This window comes from Falco cherrug, chromosome 14 (genome assembly GCF_023634085.1).
Source record: "Falco cherrug isolate bFalChe1 chromosome 14, bFalChe1.pri, whole genome shotgun sequence".
Classification (NCBI taxonomy): domain Eukaryota; kingdom Metazoa; phylum Chordata; class Aves; order Falconiformes; family Falconidae; genus Falco; species Falco cherrug.
In genome coordinates this window covers 14802652-14827795 of record NC_073710.1, presented here as the reverse complement: position 1 = coordinate 14827795, position 25144 = coordinate 14802652, and the positions used below count along the sequence as shown (strand labels likewise).

The window sequence follows — 25144 nt, the reverse complement described above, 5'->3', positions numbered from 1 at the left end:
CCTGGAGGAATTAGATCTACCCATGAAACCAGAAGTGGTACTTTGGCAGAAATCTTATTTTCAGAAGACGGTTGATTAAAAATCTAGAAACCTATCTTCAAATATTCTGTAATCACTTAGTTACAAATACTACTATGAAAAACTTTTAAAGTCATAGAATGTAATTATTGTGGTTGCTGTTAGCTTTCAAGGAGTTACATTTTTAAAGCACTTAGGGAACCTTTGAAAATTAAAGGGCTATTGGAGCAATTTGCATTGGAAGGCAAATTCCAGAGAGATGGTACTACAGATCTTACTGTTGTCCTGATAGCACTTAGTTGAGCAGTTTTTTACTCATTAAGAACAATGCCATTCTGTCTGCTAAGCAGTTCCATTTTGAGACCCTGATGTAATGTTTATTTTCCGCAATGTGTGTCTGAAATTAAGTCAAACTGAATATTCAATTTATTCTTCTCTCCGTTATTTCTTTGAGTCATGTTCCATATTATTACTAAAAACGATTTCTTTTCATGCTAATTTGCTGACCAAATTATTTTCCTCTTTTGTTTTCATAACCTTTTACCCCTTAGTTCGTCTTTTTAAGTCACAGCAGTGTTGCTCACTTTTCTTTAGTTTTCTTATGAAATTAAAGGAATAAACTGGAAAGAGAGACATAACTATGTTATACTATCTGAGCATGATGATACTCCTACAGCAGGAAAATTCACAGCTGTCCAATCCATCTCCTCACCATGAGTAAGCACTGTTGTACATATGGTGCACAACAGTGACCTCAGATCTTTTTCACTCACATTGCATCTGGTTCTTAATTAGTTTGATTTATAAAATGAAACATAATTGATGCCTTGACAACATTTTGTTGCTTAGCAGCACAAATAATAAATTAAGAATGAGTGAAGTAAAAGTCTCTTTGGTCATGTATGCATAATGGTATACTGCATATATACAGTATTATCCTGTACTTCAACACTCACACTTTACGGTTTTTGGGGGCTGGGTCATCGTTTACATAAATGTCCTGAAATAGCTTTGTCATTTTTATTTAGTCAAACAGTTTTTAAAAAAGGCGCTTTCTGCAAGGATGTGATGCTGTGGAATTTAGTCTTATTTTCCCATGTGCACATACAACTCTTCTGTAGTTGTCTGAACGTTTGTATTGGTGAGGCTTGGAAAGAAGTTGTCATCACAGAGCTGAATTAGAAAGGACTGAAAGGTTAAACAGCATGTGGAACAGAAGCGCTCCCAGAGAAACGCTTTGCCAGCTACAAAACTATAAAAAGTACAGACGTGCTGGGGAACACAGCAGAGATGAAGAAGAGCCTAAAGATGCCTAAAAGAGGACAATCGGCTTACCAGATGGCCCCCTCCTTGCTGGTTCATTCATCAGGTTGGCCTGTCCAGTCGAATGAAGACTTGATGGACCGCATCTGGCTTAGGGCGGAGGAGAGAGGGAATCTGTCTGGAGTCCTGCATCCTGAATACAGGAGAGGAGTGAATAAGGTTTCAGATGGACAGAACAGACAGAATGGTCAAAGTGTGGAGGAGCTTGGGAGCTGAGCTAGCGTTTGAAGAGTTGATTCTGTTTTTCTGACATTCAGTTTCAGCTAGAGCAGCTATGTGCACCAAGAAGGATTCATCTTTTTAGCCTACCAAAGTGGTGAAAATCACATAACTAGTGTAAGAAGGTGCAAATCATCCAGATAGGGCTAAAATGTATGTTTGCAGAGGAACTGCACAGAGTCTTCACATGTTCTGTAGTTCTAATTAGCAGGGAGTCCAGAAAGAGCAGTGATCTACATGCAAGAAGAAAGATGGTAAAGACAGCAGAAGCAGGTGTCAGTGAAGGAAGTGGCACACAAAGGACTGGAGTGGAAAAATACTGGTTTCCAATCTACAGTAATGTAATCTTCACTTCAGAAAAAAACATCACATCCTTCTATGCCTGGGAAGTTACTTCAAATTGCACTCAATTGATATTAAACATCAAGGAAAAACATCAGTGAATAACAGAACATAGTCAATAGTGACGATAGTAAAGAAAGAAGGGGTAAAGGAAGCGGAAAGCTATCAAGTATGAAAGATATATACTGAGAATATTTTCACTGACATTCTCAGACTAGATGGGGCTAACACTACTGTACCATGGAAAAGTGTAACCTTGCTAGGACTGCAAAATGGTATAGCAGAAAGGAGTTGAATACATTACTTCAATGTGAAATCATACAGAGGAAATGGAAATGCGTTCAGTGCCTGGGAAGATAGAACTTCAGAGTATTACTGGAATGTATTTGGGTGCCTCAGTAATATTATCAGCAGCTTGAAATTCTACCAGTCTTCTAGAATTTAATAGTCCAAAGATCTATAGTACTGATTTCCACCTCATGTTGCTTATCACTTTATCACTAGCAGAAAGGGTTCATCTTTTTGAGTCTTTAGACACAGTCTATTACTTCACAAGATGACATTACATCTTAGAATTGTCAGATATGTAAATAAGAAAATTTATTATTTTTCCTACAAAAATGATCTAACACAGTTTCTGATCCAAAGCAGTTTCAATCAGGTCAATTGTCTAAGGGCCAAGGATGAAGGAACCTGAGTATAATATATAAGGAACTGCATTTCCTATGTTATAAAACCAAATTATTTCAGGGACTTGACACTTACCGCCTTATGCACAACCAATCACTCCAGGAAAAGCGCTTGCACCAGCTGAATACCGCTTTTTGCATATTAATCAGGTGGATGCTTGAATCTGTCCTTTCCTTTTCCAGGCCGTGATAGCCCTGCCTGCCTGCTCCATAGCGAGGGAGGTAAGGTAGCATAGTGTTCTCTTATCACCACACAGCCGGATGGTAATTCCTACATGCCTTCCAGCCCACAGACCATGACACACCTGGGACATTCTCAGAAAGGCACTCAAACCTTGAAGTGTAGTATAACTTGTAGATCATAAGTAGAATGTGGTACTTCAGGCCTGTAAATCACATTTTGTTTTTAACTGAGAAAGGTAAGTAAGCATCTGAAATGTAACTAAGAGTTTTCTGAAATATGACTTAATGTCAGAAAAATCTAAATCCACAACTAAAATGCCTCATGCAGTTTAGCTACCTTAACTCTCGTATGATTTGTTCTGATAAAACTTAGGCCTTTCTGCTCGGCAAAATATCACCACCATCTTTATGCTTCCTTGTTTTAACTTCTGTAACTCAGAATTTATAACATAAGCAAAAAAGAACTTATTGAGCAAAATCTCTCAACCACACTAAAAAGCAGATCCTTCAGTAAATTTATATTAACAATATCATTATTAACTATATTATTCATTAAAAAAAAAATCAATGCTTTGAGGTTGTTCTGGTATCCTGAGTTTATAAAAATGTTGAACTTTGCTTTTTAAACTGTTCCAACTTCAATGCCATGCTGAGAAAAAGACTGATAGTATGATATTTATAATACCTTTTTTCACAATATGAACACTCCTGGAGAAACATGGCGTCTGCCTGTGGATGGCAGATTCTGGCACAGAAGTGCCAGATTATAGGTTAGCTTGTGTTTGTTAGGGTTTTCTTTAATACATCAGAATAATCAATTTTTAACTCTACTACTGTCACACTGAACACACTTCATTATGGAAGTATTCTTTGTGATTTCTGGTGCCAAGACTATGCCTATTAAGAGAGATGATAATGTTGTTTTCTAGATTATGCCGCATATTGGTTTATAATTTTAGATTCAGTCTTCTAGATGTTATTCTATACCACTAATATTGACAGACATGGTAGAAAAATATTTAATTTTAGGATGCAAGACACATCTCTGATCACATCACTTAACTTTACTTTTCAAGAAAACCACTAAAAAGGATGTGATTTCATATGTTTTAGAGTTCTACCTTGAAAGTCTAATTACTGATATATAAAGAAAATTTGGATGATTATTAAACACATGAGAAATATATGAGCATGTGCTTTCCCTTGAGAATTGCCATTGTCAAACATTCTCTGGCACAGATGGCAGCTGGGCCACAAAGTTTCTGAAGGCTTATGAAAAATTTCATGAAACTGCAAAAGTGTATGAGGATTTACTGCTCATATCCAAGGACCATATGGGTGCTGTTATTCTAGGTGTACATTGTACATCTACCAAGAAATGATGCGTTTAATGATGTCCTTGCTAAGGCAATTTGTACCTGAGGTCAGTGGGTTAACTTTCAAATTGGGCAAAGTGGAAGGAGGGCGATGAAATAGCAGTGCCACCTCTTAGCTCTCTGAGGCATATATTTGGAAAGAAAAGTCAATCAAAAACACAGAAGGAGATTTAGCTGGCAGCTGAGACAATGGCAGAGATATCGAGAAATGCCAAAAGAAACTGATTCAAGGAAAGAAACTCATTTTAACACATGAGAGTTACTCTTGTGGGAACAAAAGACTCATCCTCCAGGTATGCATTTGACAGACACTGCTAAAAATATTTTCAGGGAAAAGATATGGAAAAAAATCTAGGTTTATTACGTTAAAAACACAGTGACAGAGAAGTACTTTAAAAAAAAATGAAGTAGTGCTGATAATTTGGTTTTATTATTTGGGATAGCTAGAAAAGAGGTTGCATGTAATTGTCATCTTTGACTATTTCAAAATAGTTTAGAAATATTTATTATTGTAAAGAGTTGATGAAAAATAGAAAATGTGCAAAATACAAAGGCATGTATGCCAGTTAGTGGTTGAAGTGATTATACCAGGCTATTTCCATTCAAATACATGACATTGCCTATACTTTCAAGGCAGCACAATGAGGACGTAAGTGACAGATTAAACTTGCTAGATGGAAAGAACAGAAGAAATGGACATTTAAACATGAACATTCTTGGAGCTATTATAGGTATAATGTACTAAGCATGGGTAAGAATAAATATTAAGTTCATTATAGAGAACCAACAGAACAGTTCATCACTGAAGTACTTATAATGCTTCAATTTAAAACAAAAAGAAAAAAAAAAAAAGCAAACCCTCTTGACTGTGCACTCACTAAAATCAGTTTGGCCCAAATTTGGACCTCACATGGATGGACACTGAATATTTTGGGGTGAGGGAAGGCTCATTACTTATAAGGCTATTGGACTTCTGCAGGAATACAAATGTATGCCATTAAGATGGTTCTCTTAATCCAAAGATGAGGCTTTCCCATGTTTCAAGCCACCTTGTAATTGATTCTACTACATAAACCCTGGTAAGAACTATGTAATATCACATTTACGCAGTAGAGATGCACCATTTCTTCTGTCAGAAGAGTTACTGCATCCAAAGGCATTGTAAAACATTTGATTCAAGGTTTATTCCATTAGGAAAAAGAATTTGGTATAAGAAAAGTAGAATAGCAATGGAAATATCTTTTGGGAAAAACTTTTAAGACTCTCTACTTTATGGCAAAGATGTATTTGCTAGTTTTCAAAAGTAAAAATTGCATTGGTAGGATATCAAAATGTTTACATCTTGAAAAGGCTTTCATCACAAAATTCTGTTCTCAGTTGAACAACCTAAGGAAACCATAAGAACATTAGGAATTCAATGCTGAAAACAAGTATTGCTGTAAGCATATTGTTTGGGATGCAAGAGATGATCCATGTACTGGCATTAGATTTTAGGTAATGGTTTGCGAAGACCACTCACCTGAAGAAAAGACTATCAACAAATGCCAATTCCATTTCCAGAGGTCTCATTTCAATTTACTGATGCTGTGACAGTACAAAATCTTTATCAGTTGTCTAAATTCCTGTCAGTTTTTTGTCCTTTATTGTGATCCTACAGCTTTTTGGAAAGGTTAATTCTAATCAGGTAAGAAATCTAAACCACACTGCTAGAGTGTATCAACATCTGTCTAAACATATTTTCATGTCAAGTTTTAGTTTTTTTCTGTTTTGAAGTTTGTCAGACACACTATACAGAATATTTTCTTTCATTTTCCACATTTCTGTTCCTATGCACAAAGACATGAAAAGTGACCAGACAGTCAGTCTGAGTTTATGGAGTCAAGGATTTGTTATGTTATGGAGTCACAGGCTCAGTCATCAGGACTAACACAGAAAACATTACATGATTTTCACGTTGCGTTAACTTCTTATATTTTTATTGCATAATTTTATTCTTTCTCTTGTGAAGGAATAAAGGTTTATGCATCTGGAAATCTAAATGATCAGTATTCCTTGCACTGCAGTTTGAGAGAGTAGGATAGCTTTACTTCAGATTATCACTAGCTGCCCATTCAACCAAGACAAAAAGCCTAAGAAAAACTACCCAGTAACTGACATTTGAGCTCAGAAAAGAACAGAAAAAACAGATCAGGAGATAGGAAAAATAAAGATTGCTAAGAGATGATTTACAGACATTCAGTGAGATGTATGGCAACATTTAAATTCACATTTATAGATTGTTTACATCAGAAAGGCACTACAGCATCTACAGAAAGACAGTACAGCCTCTACAGTTTTGGGCATCTTGTCTACAGAACGGATTGTAAATATGCAAATATAACAGACCAAACAAATAAAGGATACTGGTATATCCTTTCAAGGAACAGATTCTGCTATGATCACAGGATAATTTCTATAACACATAACATGACTTTAGGAGGAGTAGGGGGTTTTGTGGTTTCTGAGTAAGATACACTGTTGTGTCACTCAGTTAAACATCTGGCAATAACAACATAGCAGATCATAATACTTGTAGTATTTTTTGGGCAGCACAGTTGATTACTGAAATATCATGTTAACTTGCCTTAGTGCAATCTGGGAAGCTTAAACAACAGGAATAGCCTGTAGGCAAGAAACTAAATTAATTAATGGTTATGCTTATGTTCAATATACCAAGAGAAAAATACAAAATATATGCATCATATATTTTTCAATTTGAGGAACGGAAACAAAACATCATAACTTTCTTCCCATGGCAGATGCCAAGCTGCATTGTTTGCATACCAGTGCCACCAGATCAGATAACATCATTATTTCATGAAGCAGAAATGGAATTGCCAAATGCCACAATGTTACCTAAAGCACAAAAGAGGAGTCCAAAATGATAATATCATTTCATAAATGCTCTTGAGAAGGGGCACTTTTGTTTATCTCTGCACTTGGGAGAATTTTGGAGAAAGGCAAGATATAAAAAATAATTTAAATAAAGGAAAATACATAGTAATTCTAACAAATAAAAAATTGGGTTTCTATATTAGGTTTCCTGAGAAAATGCAGTCTATTTACAATACCCATAACATAACATATGTTCAGCAGCCATCAAGTCAGTCCCACTGCCTTGAAGAACTTGTCAAGGCCAAGAATGTGGAGGAAGTTGAGGCTGAGGTCACCGTCAGGAAGATGTCAAGGATTTTGCTCCACCATTATGAGGAAATGTTTTTATGTTCCAAGCCTAAGTGGGCTGTAGACTGATCTACCCCTCAGAAATACAATTATCCAGAAATGAGAGTAGGGTTTGTTATTTTTTATATTGCCTCTAATAAACCATACCAAACTGGCTTTTGGACAGCCCAGGCACTCATTAGTACAACTAAGGAGAAATCTGACTTGTGAGAGATCAGTTCTTTTAGGCATACTAGAGTTTTTTCAACACACATAATCATTCACCCTTACCTAGCATATATATGCAAGACAAATTCATGGTCAAGTCTATCGTTTAAGCAGCATAACTAAATAAAGACTAAAGATTTATTGTGTTTAAATGACATGAAACCTCACCTCAACAAAATGATACCCTGATTTTGGCTTTGACAGGAATATTTGCTTCCTGTGGGAGATCGTATTCTAACATCAACCATGGACTGCATCCATGGCTGAGCAATCTTGATAGAAAAGGATGGTATGCATAGTTGGAATTTTATTCCTGGATACTGAAAGATTAAATCAGAAAAGTCTCTTCAAATGGGTTTTTGATTTTGAGATTTCAGTTAGCTGTTTTAAGAGAATTTACACATTTAACTGATGCAAATGCATTCAGAACTGTGGAAAACTGAGCAGCAATGTTGTAAAAAAATTAGACTTATTTTTCTAAACCATGTTGTATAGAAAAGTTCCTCACTCCCACTCACATCAGGAGTCATTTTTGTCATTGGCTGTGACTAGGAGTAAGAGTGGGTCTTAAATGGGTAACAGATTGGGAGGACAAGGCTAATTAGTGATGTGTGCTAAATATTTAACCATGAAGAGAAATGTTAAGACCTTTTTTACTTTGTCATGCTGTGCAAAGCAAACCACCTCACATTTAGGATGTTTAATTCAATTTGTGTTATGCTACTGATGATTATGAAATGCATTTTGAAGAAGTTTGTTTTATCTTGTCCTGTAAGTGCAGAAAACATACAGAGACTTATTTCCTACATGAAAGTACAAATAAAAGTAGAGACAGACTTCATGAATGCTACAAAAGAAAACCATATCTAATGAAAAGAAAAATTCAGCACATATTTAAGCAGATTTAAGAATTTAGGTTTTTATAGTATCATTTAACAAAATAGCACCATCATTCTTCTTGGTTGGAACAGCTAGAATAAAAAATGAAAACAGTATTTTCTCTTTATTTGACATTTAATGTATTACTTTTACACTTGTGTAGATACACCTCACACATACATCTTCCTATTAGCAAAGGACTAAATAGGGATTTCCTTTATTATCATTTCAAATAAGAGAAACAGGAGACTGTATTTGACTAAAATTCCTGACCGGGTAGTGTGGTTTGTTTGTTTTATATATATGTATGTAAAGCCAAAGTGGAAAAACTTTGCTGAATATTCAAAGTCAGAGTACAAATACATAAAGACATATAGCACTATTTATAGCATTCTTGTGATATAATTCCTACCTCTTTCTCACATGACCTTCAAATGTATCTGTGAGCCTAAGAAAAGGTTCAGTGTAAATTTATTGCTCAACAATATTAAATGGGTCTTTTTTTCCATCACGCATGAGATTCCACTCCTACAGTACTACAGAACGACACTATGCCCTTCCAGAAGTGCTCTAAAGCATAGTGACACAAAGTGCCCTTCTGGGCTTTGCTGACCTAGCAGATTTCTCTTCCTAGTAAAAGTGCCTAACTGAAATACTTTGAAACCATTATGCACACAACAAACAGGCTTAAAAGGTGTTTCCATTGGGGATTTAGTAGATAGTTAATTTTATGTTCCCATCTATATCCAGTCAATGTAGGACCAACATTTATTTATCAACATAGTTTCAGATTTTCATCTTACAACATATCTCTGGAATTTCAAATTAACACAAATAAAACAGGCAGTAAATCCATCCTTTTATTTTATTTAAGCTATTGAGCTGTCTTCTGGATCTAAATTCAGTATTCATTTACTTTCTTCTTATCTACTGCAAAGATATTGGAAATAGCTTAAGAGATATAATGAAGGTACCATTATAACAGGTTATCTACACTGTAATTGCCCAAGGGACAAACTGGTAAAGTAACTGGAAGTCAACAAAGCAATTCAAAACTAAGTTGTTCGGATACACATTATGTATGCTTTATATTTACCTTCATTTTTCTTGATGGTGAAGTTTGGATTGTTGACCATTTCAGGAAGAAGACTGTACAGGAAATAGTGCCCGTTTTTAGGATCGTCTTTGTCGATGGCACTGACAATCTGAATTACCTACAACAGAAATCTCTCTCATTAAGTATTCACACACCTGATAAACACAGTATTGAAAAAAACAGTCCATTCTATTGGACACACTCTCATTTGTCTACATGTTAGATTAAAAATGCTAATTTATGATCTTGCAAGGCTTTTACAGAGCTTAGACTGAAAGTCTGGGGAACAGGGACTATCTGGCCCATTTAAACTGTTTCCAGAACAAGAAGACAGGGAATAAGGAGAGACAAGTACATAAGAAAGGCCAGTAAAAACTGCTGCTGATTTAAGCATGTAATTATTACTCACCAATAGAGAAGGAAAACTGTTTCAGAAACACTCATGATGCTTATGGTACTCTTTCTTTCTATAGCCATGCTTCTCACTGGACCGGAATGTATAACCTATCTTTAATCCTTTCTCCTTTCTGCCCCAGCCATTCTTTACTTAATTGAAGAAATTTATTTTTTCTTTATTAACTTCTGGTGTAAAGTTTTATACCACAAATAATCTGAACTGAAATAAAAAATAAATTATCTAAGTATATATATATATATATTTCCCCCCCTTAATTTTAATGAAACCTCAGTTATTCCTGTGCTAGGAACATAGGTTTGTTCTAAAATATCATTATTAACAAATGATTCCCAGAATAATGCAGAGAACTAAGGTTAGAAGAGGAGAGAGTGTTCGGATAGTCTGAATAACTTCAAATAATCAAATAACTTTGCATGAAGCACTTCATACAATTTATACGACCAACTACAGTATCTGTAGTGTATTTACATCCATTTATTTCTTTTACCTCCAACACTACTTAGAAAGATACTGCAGCTGATCATCTTCAAATCTTAAAAAGCTGCACAGGAATATGAAAGGAAGAAACATTTTTTTCAAATACTCATGAGGTTTTATGTTGTTGGGTTTTTTTTTTAAATATTTGGTGCAAATACTTTTGATTCCAACTATTTTCCAGATAATTAGAAACAAACTGTGGATCCAGATCCCACACTCAGTGCTGAATTTCAGTAGTATGAGGCTTATAAGAAATGTAATGAGAATTATTGACCTTTCCCGTGTCCATTGAATTCAGTAACATTTTTGTCTTATGTAGTCAGTTTTGTAATGCCTAAAGCCACTGACCAATAACTTCTTGGACAATTAAATTCAAATTAGGAATCACTACAAATTTCATTTTTAAAGTGCAGAGTAAGAAATAGAAACAGGGTTCTATGCTATCCAAATTCATTACTTCATACTTTAAATTTTCAATGCTTCACTAAGAAACTTCTAATAACTAATATTTTATACTGGTTTTACTGGAGAGAAAAGATTATCAATCTTTCTACATTACATATACAATAATAGTCAATTTCCCATTCTTTCTTCTCTGTTTTTCAAGAGTCAAAGAAAGAATAAAATCTTACTAGATAACCACAAAGAGCAACATCTTACCATAAATATTTGAAATTTTGTATGTAAAGAGATGTTTGAACAGGTATTGATATAAGCACACATAATTTGTAAGACAACCTAGCAAGCAAGTTGAGACAATTAAGATAGGTCAGATTTGTTCTAAAAGTCTACTGGAAAAAGGTTTAGATTGTTTAAATACCACTGAAATAGTTTGGTGGGGTTTTATTTATTTATTTTATTATATCTGCCAAGGTGGAAACCTTGATTGATATGATTTCAAATACAATGTATTAGAAGAGATGGATAAAAAAAGGCCTAGCATAACTTTTGCTTAAAGAATTAGGTCTCCAATTCTACACAGTGTGAAAAAACATGAACAGCTAAAAATTATATAAGCAGATGTTGTAAGTCCCACTGCAGAGATGGACCTATTTACAGATGTGGAACATTTTCAGATTTTTCTTTGCAGAGGAGTAAGGTACCAAACTATCCACATGCATTGGGCCCAGGGTTGGACTAAGTACTAGTAATTCTGCATCACAGGGAAGCGCAATTTAGAAGGAATCCCGAACAAGTGTCTTTAGACAGATCTATTATATAATTGTTCCACTTTTCAAACACTGCTAGAATGAGAAAGCAACAGGGAAAAAGGACAACGGCACAGTGAAGTTTGGAAGGTCAACTGCACATAATAGGTGCAGTTTATCAGATAGTTATGCAATTTTATCTCTGCTGGCTACATAACTGTTAATTCTTTCCAGCACTATGTAAGAGAGTTGACTGTAAAAATTCACTTCATTGTCACCAGATTTTCAATTAATATACACAAAGAACAGTAGCCAAAAGCATTAGTAATATGAGTATTCAGGTCATGGACATTTCATGAAATAAGCTTAGAATATCATCTAGATTGGAAATTTTCAAGAAACAGAAACCAAGTATATTATTTGTCCTTTTTTTTTTTTTTCTTTCCCCATGAACTACAGATACCTCTTAATGTTCTATAGAATTCTTTCTTATATTTCAGTTCTTTCCAGCCATTCCCATCATTGTTTGTGAAACCATTCTTTCTCTGAAAATGCACCAAAAATTATATGCAAAAGACAGGCTTAGTGGAATATTACATTTGTTGTGTTACATGCACACATCAAGGAATTAGGAGTTAGTGTTCCCATAGCAACCTTATTTCTTTGTGTATTTGCATTAAAACAAGCTCTTAAAAAAAAAAAAAAAGACGGCTAATATATATACAGCGATACAAAGCTCTTGTATCTTTTACTCCATAGGGGTGAGAAAAGTCCAGTAATTCTCATTAACACATTTTTATTAGTATGCTGATGAGCACACTTTATTGCTCAGTGTTGTGCGATTATGTAATGAAACACTATTGAAGTAATTCTCCGACACTTAAACTGTGGTTCATAACATGGTAGAGAATCTTCCAGGGCTGACCTGCCTTACTGATCACTACAGATATTTTTTCTTTCCTAGTAATTACATGCATAATGGAGGTGTTCCATATATAAAATTGGTCAATACTAGTAACAGCGAAAACAATGACTGACTTTTTTCACTAAGTATCCATAACTAGAGTGAAAGTTAAGAGCCCTTTGTCTGTTCAATCTTGACTTTTCAGAAATTCTTCCATGTAAAATTTCAACTATGATGTTGTATTAAAAATTCATGCTTATACTTGATTCTGTACATATATTTAATAGAAACATAATAAATCAGCATATTTTGCTTAACAGGCAGCTCTGGATTGAAATGAATAGTTAAGTGATCCCCTAGGACAACTCTGCATTATGGTCTGCAGATTTGCATTGCATTTCTATAAAACCTCGTGTGCCTGAAATAATATTTATAAAAGATCACCAGTATAATCATAATGATGTAGAAGGATAAATAGAAAAACAAAGTTCTTATCAATGTACTGTAACTACCTATATGCAATTTTAATACATGATGCCGTTTAAAAGCCTTTCCCTGCAATGCAACTTGTTAACCTAACTTAGAATGGTTCCTTACCATTAGTAAACTGTTCCCTTCTGTTACTAAAGATGTTCTTCCAGGTGTGAAAAAAAAACCACTTTTGCAGTTACATGGGAGTTCATGGTTCTTTCTGAATTACTTTGTAGACTCGTAATACCATAAACAGCAGACTCACAGTGGAATTTTAACTTTGCCTTTTCAGCTAAAGCCAGCCCTTTACTGCTAGAACCTGCATTTTGCTGTTTGAATGAGCTTTGGTTCTCCAGAGAGGCAAAGATCTATCTGAAGATTTCTTCCATTAGAAAAAGGCAATTCTATTAGGAGAACTGAATAAAACAGAGACAAATTGCAAGACTGGAGGAACATTGTGCTCAGTTTTTATATTGTTCTAGTTTAAACTGGCTTGAGCACTGACACATCTTTGTGCTACTTACATGTTTGAAAATTTTCTAGCTTTGTTTTGAGCAAGCAGCACTTCTGGAAAAGTCTGGGTATGGACTAGGGAACAGTGAGTGTGGCACTTTTCTTACTCAACAATACAGACACTCTTTTCTAGGAATATTGGAAAATAATTTAGCTGGGCTGGAGACAAGTAAACTGTACAGCTACAGCCAGCAAAACCATGAACGTTCTGGCTTTATTAAGTGGAATTATGCAATAAAGGGAATGATATGAAAAGGCATGAACTGGTTTATGGTTAACTTAGACATACTTTAAAAGCACATTCAAATACTTTTTTTTTCCCCCTTAAAACTGACAAAAACCATTTCCGACAGCTTCCTGTTGCGTGTAAAAATGTGCAACAAGCACTTAAATATGTGTGTAGAAAAATATACTTCCTCCTCCTGTCCCTTTCCTCTCCTACTAGCTGTAGTACCCTCTACTGCTAGAGGTAGATTAAAGCAAAGAAAATGCATCTGGCAACGTTATACATCAACAGTTTTTAATACATTCTGTCACATCACCAGCAGCTGCACTTGCCACTTGCAATTATATCAGAACCTAAAATAGAACACTTAGAAAGTGAACTGGAATAGATGGTTCAATATGTTTAGGGGCTGCAAATAAGGTTTCATAAAAGGTTCAAATGTAATCTCCCTTATGGTAATTCAAATTTGATTTAAATTTAGATCTAAGTTGAAATGCAAATGTAAATAGATTGGAATACCATAACACAATTGCCCCTTTTCTGCACTTGTAACATCAAAGTTTAAACTTTGGCGAACTATCCTAATTAGGCTTTTGTTATTATGTAAGAGGGTAGCATCTTTCACATATTAGCTATTTCATAGCTGAGATATATTTAAATTTTTAACACTTCATCTTGACTAATTAATATGATTTCTTCCAAAATTTTAATATAGAATAATAAGCATAAGAAAAACCAATCAAGCAGTGTAGATAATTTTTGAATGATGACTTAAATTTAGAACCTAACCTTGGTGATTCTTCTGGACTGGTTACTGTTCCAATAATGTTATTTGTTTAAAACACAGAATAAATTACAGGATCACTGCCACCTCATCCATGCTGGCAGCCAAATATTTAATAACCATCTGTAAAGTTCACATAGGATTCATGCTCAAGAGTGACATCTGCCATCAGATCAAGAGTGTAAGAGATGATGGGAAGATGAAGGATATCTTGGTTTAATGAAAGTTTTCTGTAAATGCTTAAACAAAAGCCCCTTTTACCAGCTGACTCGCAATCATTTATTTTATTTTTTTACTCCAAAATGACACGTGAACAATTTTTACCATCTCTTTAAACCACCTGAAATTTGATAGAAATACCTAGATATATTCAGAAAACACTGTGCGACACAGCTTTCTGATTTTAGGGAGGCTTACTGAGTCCTGGATAAAGGTATACTCATTAGAATACAATATATCCTAGAAAACTTAACTTCTCAGCATCTGAAATCCACCCTGCGCGAAACAAAAACCCACTTTGAGCTAGAGGAACTTAAGTACCAACCATAGCATAACTGTCTGCCCATAAGGGCACATTTCAATAATCTGCTTTTCAGTGGTTAGAGAGAAAGTTCATTTCTTAAATTACACATTTTTGACACTGTATAAATAAACAAAAAGAGGTCTTAGAAGTCAAATCATCTTCTGTAACAATCCAGTCTTGGCAGAGGTAGGTTGTCATATAGTACTATACAGGATTTCATTTAATACTACTGAAAGAAAATAACTTCAGCTCTATTGTCTGGTAACCTTCTTTGGCGAGTAGTAAATTTAATGCTTAACACCCACACGAGGCACAGGAATAGTTGGTTTAACGAGACTAGTGTCATGTTGTCAGCTGCTGTTTATTTAAATAAAATGTCACAATCTAGAAATAAATTGGAAAGCTTAAAACCAGTGAATTTCTTAAAAACCAGAAACACCCAGTGCTTATCAAGCTGGACAAAAGTTAAATCTGATGTACACTGCATTACTTTCTAAAAGTCTGTACATTTTCTTGAATCTTTATCTCGTAATTTATGTGACGTATGATATATCCTTCCCTACTGCTATACATTTGTCCTTCAAAATGGATGCCTTTCAGGAATTCTGTTTAATTTTCTTTGAAAAAGGCTACACAAGTTAAATCTTGCTTCTGATTATTAGTCTATGGGGCCAGATTGGAGGGCCTAAGGCCACTGAGGGAGCTGGCAGAGGAGCTCACCAAGCCCCTATCCATCATTTATCAACACTCCTGGCTAATAGGGGAGGTCCCAGAAGACTGGGGGTTAGCCAGTGTGACACCCATCTACAAGAAAGGCAAAAAGGAGGATCCGGGAAACTACAGGCCTGTCAGCCTGACCTCGGTGCTGGGGAAGGTCATGGAGCAGTTCATCCTGAGCGCCTTCACGCAGCACGTGCAGGGCAACCGAGGGATCAGGCCCAGCCAGCGTGGGGTTAGAAAGGCAGGTTCATGAACCTGATCTCCTTCAACAACAAGATGGCCCTCCTAGTAGATGAGGGAAAGGCTGTGCATGTTGGCTACGTGGACCTTAGCAAAGCCCTTGACACAGTCTCCCGCAACATTCTTCTGGAGAAACTGGCTGCCTGTGGCTTGGATGGGTGCACTCTACGCTGGGTTAAAAGCTGGCTGGATGGCTGAACCCAAAGAGTGGTAGTGGATGGAGTTACATCCAGCTGGCAGCCAGTCACAAGTGGTGTTCCCCCCAGAGCTCACTACTGGGGCCAGTCCTGTTTCATCTCTTTATTGGCGATCTGGACAAGGGGATTGAGTGCACCCTCAGTAACTTTGAAGGCAACACTAAGCTGGGGGGAGTGTCGATCTGCTCAAGGGCAGGAAGGCTCTGCAGAGGGACTGAGGCCAATTATAAGAGGTTCCACAAGGAGAAGTGTCAGTTCCTGCATCTGGGTCACAACAACCCCCCAAAATGCTACAAGTGGCTGGAATAGTGCCTGGCAGAAAAGGACCTGGGGGAGCTGGTTGACAGCCAGCTGAACATGAGCCAGCAGTGTGCCACGATGGCCAACGGCCAACAGCATCCTGGCTTGTATCCAAACCAGTGTGGCCAGCAGGACAAGGGAAGTGATTGCCCTCCTGTACTTGGCACTGGTGAGGCCACACATCAAATGCTGTGTTCAGTTCTGGGCACTGCACCACAAAAGGAATGTTGAGGTGCTGGACTGTGTCCAGAGAAGGGCAACAAAGCTGGTGAAGAATCCAGAGAGCAAGTCCTGTGAGGAGTGTCTGAAGGAACTGGGACTGTTTAGTCTGGAAAAAAGGAGGCTGAGGGAGTACCTTATTGTTCTCTATAATTACCTGAAAGGAGGTTGTAAGCAGGTGGGGGTAGGTCTCTTCCAGGTAACAAGCAACTGGACAAGATGAGAAAACTCCAAGTTACGCCAGTGGAGGTTTAGATTTGATACTAGGAAAAAATTCTTCACTGAAAGGGTAGTCAATCATTGGAATATGCTGCACAAGGAGGTCGTGGGAATCACCAGCCCCGGAGGTATTTAAAAATGCTTAGATATGGTGCTTAGGGACATGGTTTGGTGGTGGACCTGGCAGTCCTGGGTTAAAAGTTGGACTTGATCTCAAAGGTGTTTTCGAACCTAAATGGTTCTATCATTCTATGGTATTTTGCTATGTTTATTTCACCTTGTAGAGTGTTGTGTAAGTTCCATTAACAACCCTTATACTTCATTAAATCAAGAAGGAAATAACCCATTAAGCTCTTAGGTTTTTTTTTTGTTTGTTTTTGTTTTTTTTTTCCTTTGGGGTGGTGGTGTGTGGGGTGGCAGCGGGAGGGGAATGTAATGGAAAGTTGAACTCCACTTCTCCAACACCCCATCACTCTTTAGATACTTTAAACACAGTTACAATTTACTTCATTTTCCATTGAGTTCTGGTTTGCTTGCTCCACATCAGAGTGGAAACAGAGGGACCTTAAAGACACTCATTATTTTTTTCTGGATATTGTCCCAAGATACCTACCTTCAATTTTAAACCTACATATTTAAAATATTTAAATTTCTAAATTTCTAAATAAATAAATATTTAAATATTTAAAAATAGTTATGTCCATGTATAGAGAGATGTATCACAGAATATGATCATAGGTTTATCTTGAATAAATGTTAAGAGTTGTTAGCATGGACACACAGGCACATATTTTGGGAATAAAGATGGGATAAGATAACAGGGAGAAACTGCACCCCATTCTCACACAGTGAAGTACACAACATAAAAACATGGAGATACTTACTTGTCCAGCTTTCCCATTCTCACATAAAAAAGCTTCATGCTCTGATGCAAACTCAGGAGCGTTGTCATTTACATCAAGAACCTTGATAGCAACAGGCACCCGGGACACTTGACTGTGGTTCCCTAAGAAAAGAAATCAAAGCATGAAAGCTTTGATTTAAAATATATAAGTATGCTTATATTTAATTTAGGACTGATACATAAATGCTTACAAAATAACCACCCTCTTCCTCTCTTCTGTCCTTGCTTAATTGGGTTGTCTTATCTTTAATGGATCGTAGAGTTGGAGCACGAGATAAAGAAGGATGGCTGAGATTTTATGGTTGAAAAGAATAAATAGATCCCTATTGCAAACAGCATTTGTTGGAGATTAGCTCAGTGAAGACCTTTCTTGGACTAAATGGGTAAGATCTTTCTTTGATGAAGTTTGTATTGTTTTATTGATAAAGTCCATTATACATGGAAAAAAAGAAGGCTGTAAACAACATAGATTTATTTCTTTGTTTATCTTTGGCAGAACACAGAACATTTTACTCTATTACTTTTCTTACTGCACATCTATTATTTCTTCATTATAAATGCGATTAAGGTGGAGACCCACATTGTGAGAAAGACAGATGATAGACTGACATAGGGATAACTAGATAGTACTTTGGACTATTAAAGCACTACCACTACTGACCAAAAGTATGACCTGTGAACTTCTTTTTTCATTGAAATAAACCACCATTATTTATTACACAGAGCTATTTTGCATAAAACTGTTTACTGTAGAGAGCAGAATAAGCTTTAATGCAAGAAAAGCTAAACCAACAGTTCACATTCTACTTTGAATACATTTCCGTCAGTTGCTGTCTTTCCTTCACTTCAGTGGAGCTAATTTATTTTAAGACATTATTTATAAACACATTAGATTATTTCCCCCAGAGAACAAAAACACAAGTTCAGTTTAAACTGAGGTGAGCAGTTGATCGGAAGAGTTTAAAAAACCATGTTCTATAGCACATGCATACCTCTACATGTAACTCAAATACTAGTTTTAAAAGCCGTCTCCTGGTGAGTATTGTTTTACAAGCATAGTAGTTTGTCTTGTTTATATCAACAACAATTTGAAGACCTGCACGCTGTATGAGTTAAGCTCTGGGTCTGACTGGAACTGACCTACCTGGTTTTGCCTAAATAATTGCTGCAGGCAAGAAAGCTGTTACCATAACTCAGGGTATCAACTTACTGACTGTTGTGACAGTTGGCAGCTTCCCAAAGCTGTCATCAGTCTTTGTGGGTTCTATTCTCTGGCAATACAGAACTGGCTTAGGGGAAGGCAGGACAGAAGTTCCTACTGCCTGGTGTTCAATGTACCTCAAACAATAAATGCCTACAAGGTAGAAGTAGGTCAGGCTCCACCAGTGAGCAGGTGGCAACTTGGTGGCAGCCTTACAAGTGGCATAGATGACAAAAGGAGGAATCACTATATACACTGTATTTTTCCTGGTTTCCATCAACATTAATTGTGCTGTAACCTAATCAAACCCTCCCTCTTGCATCTTGTATGCTAAAGACAGTCATAAGTTTTGAGGCTCCACTTAGAAATCTAAATGTGTAAATTTCAATTGCTCTGCTAACATTACTTTGAAATAGCATAAAAATAACTATTTCAAAAGACACAAAGTCAAGCTATCACCAAATGTACTAGTACTATAAACAAAGGCTTTATGTTTGCTGGGTAGCCTGAAATATTAAAATTCCACTTGTACAGGATATTGAAGATTACAACACATCAGACAGAGTTTTAGTTCAGGAAGAAAAATGTTGCAGAAGAAAAAGAAATCCCCACCAAGATATTGCAAGAGTAATATTTATGTCCATTTTGCATCATATGGTCTTATTTCTTAACAGGTGAGGTGAACACTAATGCCCGGAAATAACAATGTACTTGAAATCACATAAAAGCTAACATGCAAATAATGAATCCCAAACATTTTAAACACTTTTTTTCCCTCTAACTTGATAAAAATACAGACAATGAATCTTGAGCTTATCAGAATTCTCAGCAGCAGTGTCATATTTAAACACTAAAGATTTACTTTTATCTAAATTAATGAAATGATGGCAGTTCAAATTTTAAAGACATTACAGAGAAATGTAATTAATTAGATAAGCTTCTAAAGAAATTATTCATGTCCCTTGTGACTGCCCCCAAAATGTTTGTCTTTCATCAGAAATACAAACATTAAATTTAAAGATATTATAATTAGAAACTTGATGAGAATTCATTTAAAAAATTAATTTACTAAACACAAGAGAGACCCAACTGGTTTGGAAATCTCCAAACAAGGGGATATCCACCGCCTATTAGGGTTCTTGTGACTACAATGAAATTTGTTGTTGAGAAAGAGAGAGAGGGATGGAAAGGGAATTTTATCTACTGCTTGTACTGACCACCACACTGATTATATTGTATTATTTCATCATTGCAAACTTTTCAATGAAATTTCACTTTATGCTAATTTTCCCTGTAAATAAAAATCACCCTCAGTATACCTGTGCCAGCAATTTAATGCATTCTCACTAAGAAAATCCAGATTTCACTTGTCGATGAGAACACTGTCAAGATAAAATAGTTTCATCTGTCCATTTTCATACTTTCAATATCTGCAAACTTCTCAGTGGTAAAAGATGTATGCAGAGGATGTCCCTCTCCCATGTAAATCCATCTTTGTTAGCAGTGCCCAATATCCTTGAGATAAAAGTAGAAAGTGATTGAAGTGGATCCACGCTGGTGCACAGACTGTTACGTTTGCATGGGCAACTGTTCTTAATGCAGTTGGGCTTCATACTGATTAGTATTCAATGTTCAGAACATTTCCTCATTTGTACGAAATGGACAGTCAGCTCTTTCAAAATTAGTGACAAAACTGAGTTTTAATTACTTTTTTTGTTTGGGTTGGTTTTCTTTGCCACTGAACCACCCAGTCAATTGAACCAAAGGAGGCTGAGTCTTGCATTTACTGAATAGACAGTAAGACCGGTTGCTTAAGTTCCAGTCAATTATGTAATGGAAAATCATAAAAGAGTTTAAATTTAGAGACTCCTCTTTAAGGAACTAACTGAATTTGTAAATGCTTCATTACCTGTATTTATTGTGATGCACAGTTTAAGAAGACCTGTTGTGAATCTTGAAATACAAGTATTATCATTAGGACTGTCACTTGAGAAGCAATGGCTTGGTTGGAAAATGTAGCACACTGAGGTGCAAAATTAAAAATATTGAGAAAATTTCCCATAGTCTAGTTTACCAAAACTCTATTCAGAGTTAAGGCTGCACGGAAGTTTTTAATTCCAAATACATTCAGTTGGTCATCTGTGGACACCACTGCCACAGCACAGCATGTAACTGTAAGTGACACATATGCAAATTATGTACATAATTTCCTAGAAGTACAGCTCTTCTATTTCTCTGCTGAAGTCTCAATTACTGCACAGTTCTAAGATCCAGTAGTCTGCTGTGGATGAGCACAGCACACACAGAAAGAAAGGAACATCCGGACACATATAAGGAAAGGATGACTCTATATTAAAATAACTAGTGAAATTATTAGTGATAAAAAATACATTTCCTAAAATAATGGAAAGTCGAGGTGAGTTTAGAAATAAATATTGAAAGGTTTACAAGAATTATAAGCACCTAAAAAAGCTCTTCTACTTTTCTCCTCAGTTCTCAAGATTCTATTGGAACATTAAATGCTTGAAATACGCGACTTGCTGGTACTCATCTTTAAATGCCATACCTATTGAAACTTACTCAGGATCAAAAAAGGCTGCAGAGTTTGATACAAAAATGATGCGGTAGAGGAGATAATCAAAGTAAAATTTAAAAAATCCCATTACCAAGCCATTTAGTGTCTCCAAACCTGAAAACTTAACTTTTGGAGGCTTCAGACCCATGCTATTTCTTATTGTGATGAATATATTTCTTCCTTCCTGGGAAAACCCTACACAGCTGAGATGTGTGGGTATCATTGGAAATTCTTAATGCAAAACACTAAGCACTGTTAACATTGTTACTGCATGCAGCAAGTAATACTAGGAGCAACTAAAGCTTATAAATCAAATTTTTGGTCTTATGCCATAACTAACTGAACATAATGCAGCTATTCAACTCCCACAAACACTTAAACACTTTATAAACATGCTTAATATACTTCCCCACTGTCTTTCCTGGACAGATACACATAAAAGTGGTCTTCAAGAGCAAGAATTATTGGATGTACAAAATGAAGTTTATGATTTGTTTAGCCCAAGGAAATCCAGTTTAATCCATTTTTCCTTTATTTAATTAAATCATCCAAAAATCACTTCAAGATTCTCTTTAAAAAGTCATAAGCTGTCTTGCATTTTAACTAAAATTAAGTACCTGAATGGAAAGTAGACTCCTAGAAAATAACATATCTTTTATTATTATTATCACCACATGGCTTGGAAATGGCTATTTCATGCTTCTCTGATTCAGTGAAATTTCTACTATAATAATATTCTAAATTGGAAGTAGAGGAAGTCCTAGCTCTGACAGAGAAGTCAAAACAAAATCTGAATCACTGACTTAAAAACAACAGCTCTTGTTTTACATCCCTTCTATTTCAAATGTACCAGGTTGTATTTTAACAGACCCATTCCCCGTGACTTTATCACGGCTTTATCTGGTGACTTTACTAAGATAATCTAAATGGAGGACAAGTTTATTTCTCCTGTTAGGGTTTATGTAGTTTTCTTCTTTGTGCAATCCTTTACTTATATAACACCACAGTTTATAACAAATTTTTTGCCATATTAGACTGACAAATCAAAAGTCAAGAACCCTGAGAAACAAAGATTCTGTTGTGAAATCAAAATTTATGTTGGAATTTAACTATAGCAATTACATACTGCAGCGAATACTATGTTCATTTGTCTGAAGTGTTGTGTAACGATCTCATTCAAGAGAGACCGAGTGCCTGAAACTGACTCTGAAACTGCCAGGAAAAGACATCAGTAATTGATAATATTTCTTTTAAAAATAACAGAGCATAAGCTATTTCTGAATTAGCATAAAATTCAAGCAACCAAACAAAAAACCCAAATGTGATTGGTCATAATGAAGATTTAAACCCACTCTGAAATTCTTATATTTTTAAACGATGAGAAAATACTAAGAGATGTAGAATATCTATTAAGTAATATAAACGTATCAGTGCATCACAAAGGCTTCTGTACAAGTTGCTAAGACAAGAAACAAACACTGTTTCAAAAATAATGTTCCATTTATATTTCTGTCAGCACACTGGTATATTAGAGGAGTACAGATTGTGGCGAGTCTGCATGAACATATGTGGGGGAGGGAGGCAGAAAGTAAAAGATGCAAAAAATATTTCTCAGGTTTGTCCCTTAAGTCATTCTTTGGGATAAAAACAATAATGGAGTTGAAAAGTTTTGTCTGCTTTTAGTAGATCACTTGGATTTTTTTTATTATGGTCTCCAGAAGAAAGGTGAACAGGACAAGAGCAAAGCTATATTACGTTCTATTTTTATTTCGACACTGATAGACTGCCACAGGTTTAACCAAGGACTTGCTCAACATCTTCCACCTCCTTTATTTTCGTCCACTTTTCTACCTCTCACTGCCATGAAAAAGATGTCAGACTCTTGCAAAATGTGTGCTTCCACAGGTGTGGACAAATGCAGAGCCACACATACCCACTATCCTGGTGGAGCACAAGGAGTGTATTTCAACTGTATATCCTGGTGGACAAGGAGGAGGGGAAACTGAGGACAGACCACTTTTTCAAGTCCTCAAATTCAAAGCTGCATTTGTAGTTAAGAGGTTTCCAAAATTCAGCAACTCCGTCTGTAAAGAGGTGGCTAACATAGGCTACACACACCTACCTTTAATCAGTATATAAGATGCATAGCTTGGGACTGAAGGACAGATTATACTTTCAGGTTGCTGATAATACCAATACAATCGCAAAAAAAGAGTACAATTTCTGTGTTAGATGGAAAAGCCATGCCAGAAAATGGTAATAAAGAAAGCCATATTCTTCAGGCCCTGCCAAAGTTTTCACTCATGTTAATTTTCTGTGGTGTTTTCTTTTTTTTGGCTTAATATGCATAAACCACAAAAATTGTCTAATATAGCCCAGAACCAATGATAATTTTGAATCAATTACCTAAAATCTGCAGAAAAATGAAACATGCCTGCAAAAAGACCAAACAATTTTTTTTTCTTTTTTTTATCAGTGACATTACACCCCTGCCCTGAGTTCTTTGCTTGCCATTGTAGTAGCAAAATAGCGTAACCAGACTATGTTGGTACACACTTTTCTCTTTCACTTCAAGGCCTGATTGAGCTTCTACTGAAGTTAGTCAGATCTCTTCTACTCTGGAAGTTTAATCTAGTCCTTGTCCTTAATACTACATTATCTACTTCCTACGTTCTAAATAAATTTTTAAAATGTAAATACAATTTAAATTAAAATGAGGACTTCAGCTGGGTACTTTGTTAATTTCAAAGTGTCAACACTGATTTATAAAACTTGATAATCAAACTATGCTTTTAAAAAGTTAGTATATTCCTTTCATACAGATACAAATCATATTGATGGAATGAGTGAACCTTCATTTTGCTTACCTGAGGGCAGGCTACAATTTGACATTCAAATACAACCTCTGTTATTTCTCATACCATCAAGCTGCGCAGTTATTCAGCAGCCTAACAAACAGTTACTCTGTAATCACCTCTGATACTCTGAATTGAAAGGTCCATTTGCAAACCTGGGAAATGGCTGCAATTTTTTGCAGAAGTATCACATTTTATTTGGTGTATATGCACAATATTGTCTTGTCTGAGTGCACAGACAAATCAAAAGGGCTTGGAAAGGCAAAACTAGATGGGAAAACCTAAATATCCCCTCAAATGTAGTTTGCAGCTGTGAAGAGGGTTTCTTCTACCATAAGCCTGGTTGTAAGGGAAAATCAAAAGACACCGTTCTGTTTAAACTTAGTCATGCACTGTAAGAAAGGAAAAGCTGTCTGCTGCTGCACTGTGATTGAGAATCAGGGTAAGCAAACTGTAATTTTGCCCTTGAGGGAGCAGAGGATGCTGAAACCAATTCATATCCACCTTAGAGCTGAAGGGGAATGGGAACTATAGGAAACCCCACCCCTCGTGCCACCCTCCCAAAAAACCAACAACCCAGAAACTCAAGGGTTTCTTGTTATGACAAACCACTTTGAATGGCACTCTCCCTTTAAACACAATGTTCATGTTTTGAAAAATCCATTAGTGTCACCACATCCTATTCATTTTAATGGA

At 35.9% G+C, this 25144-nt stretch overlaps 1 protein-coding gene across 4 annotated transcripts in view; it reads right to left on the bottom strand.

The window, feature by feature from the left end:
• CDH8 (cadherin 8) overlaps positions 1 to 25144 on the bottom strand; it is a 214074-nt gene that overhangs the window by 16210 nt on the left and 172720 nt on the right. For 2 of the 4 annotated variants that reach the window (XM_055726965.1, XM_005432348.3), the window contains exons 9-10: positions 17798 to 17919; positions 9555 to 9672 (exon numbers count right to left, since the gene is read on the bottom strand). In XM_055726965.1, the coding sequence (XP_055582940.1) occupies positions 9555 to 9672; positions 17798 to 17919 (240 nt within the window). Of the gene's footprint in view, positions 1 to 1353; positions 4514 to 9554; positions 9673 to 17797; positions 17920 to 25144 lie in introns of those variants that run through there. The other 2 variants (XM_055726966.1, XM_027802886.2) reach the window with 2 other exon arrangements.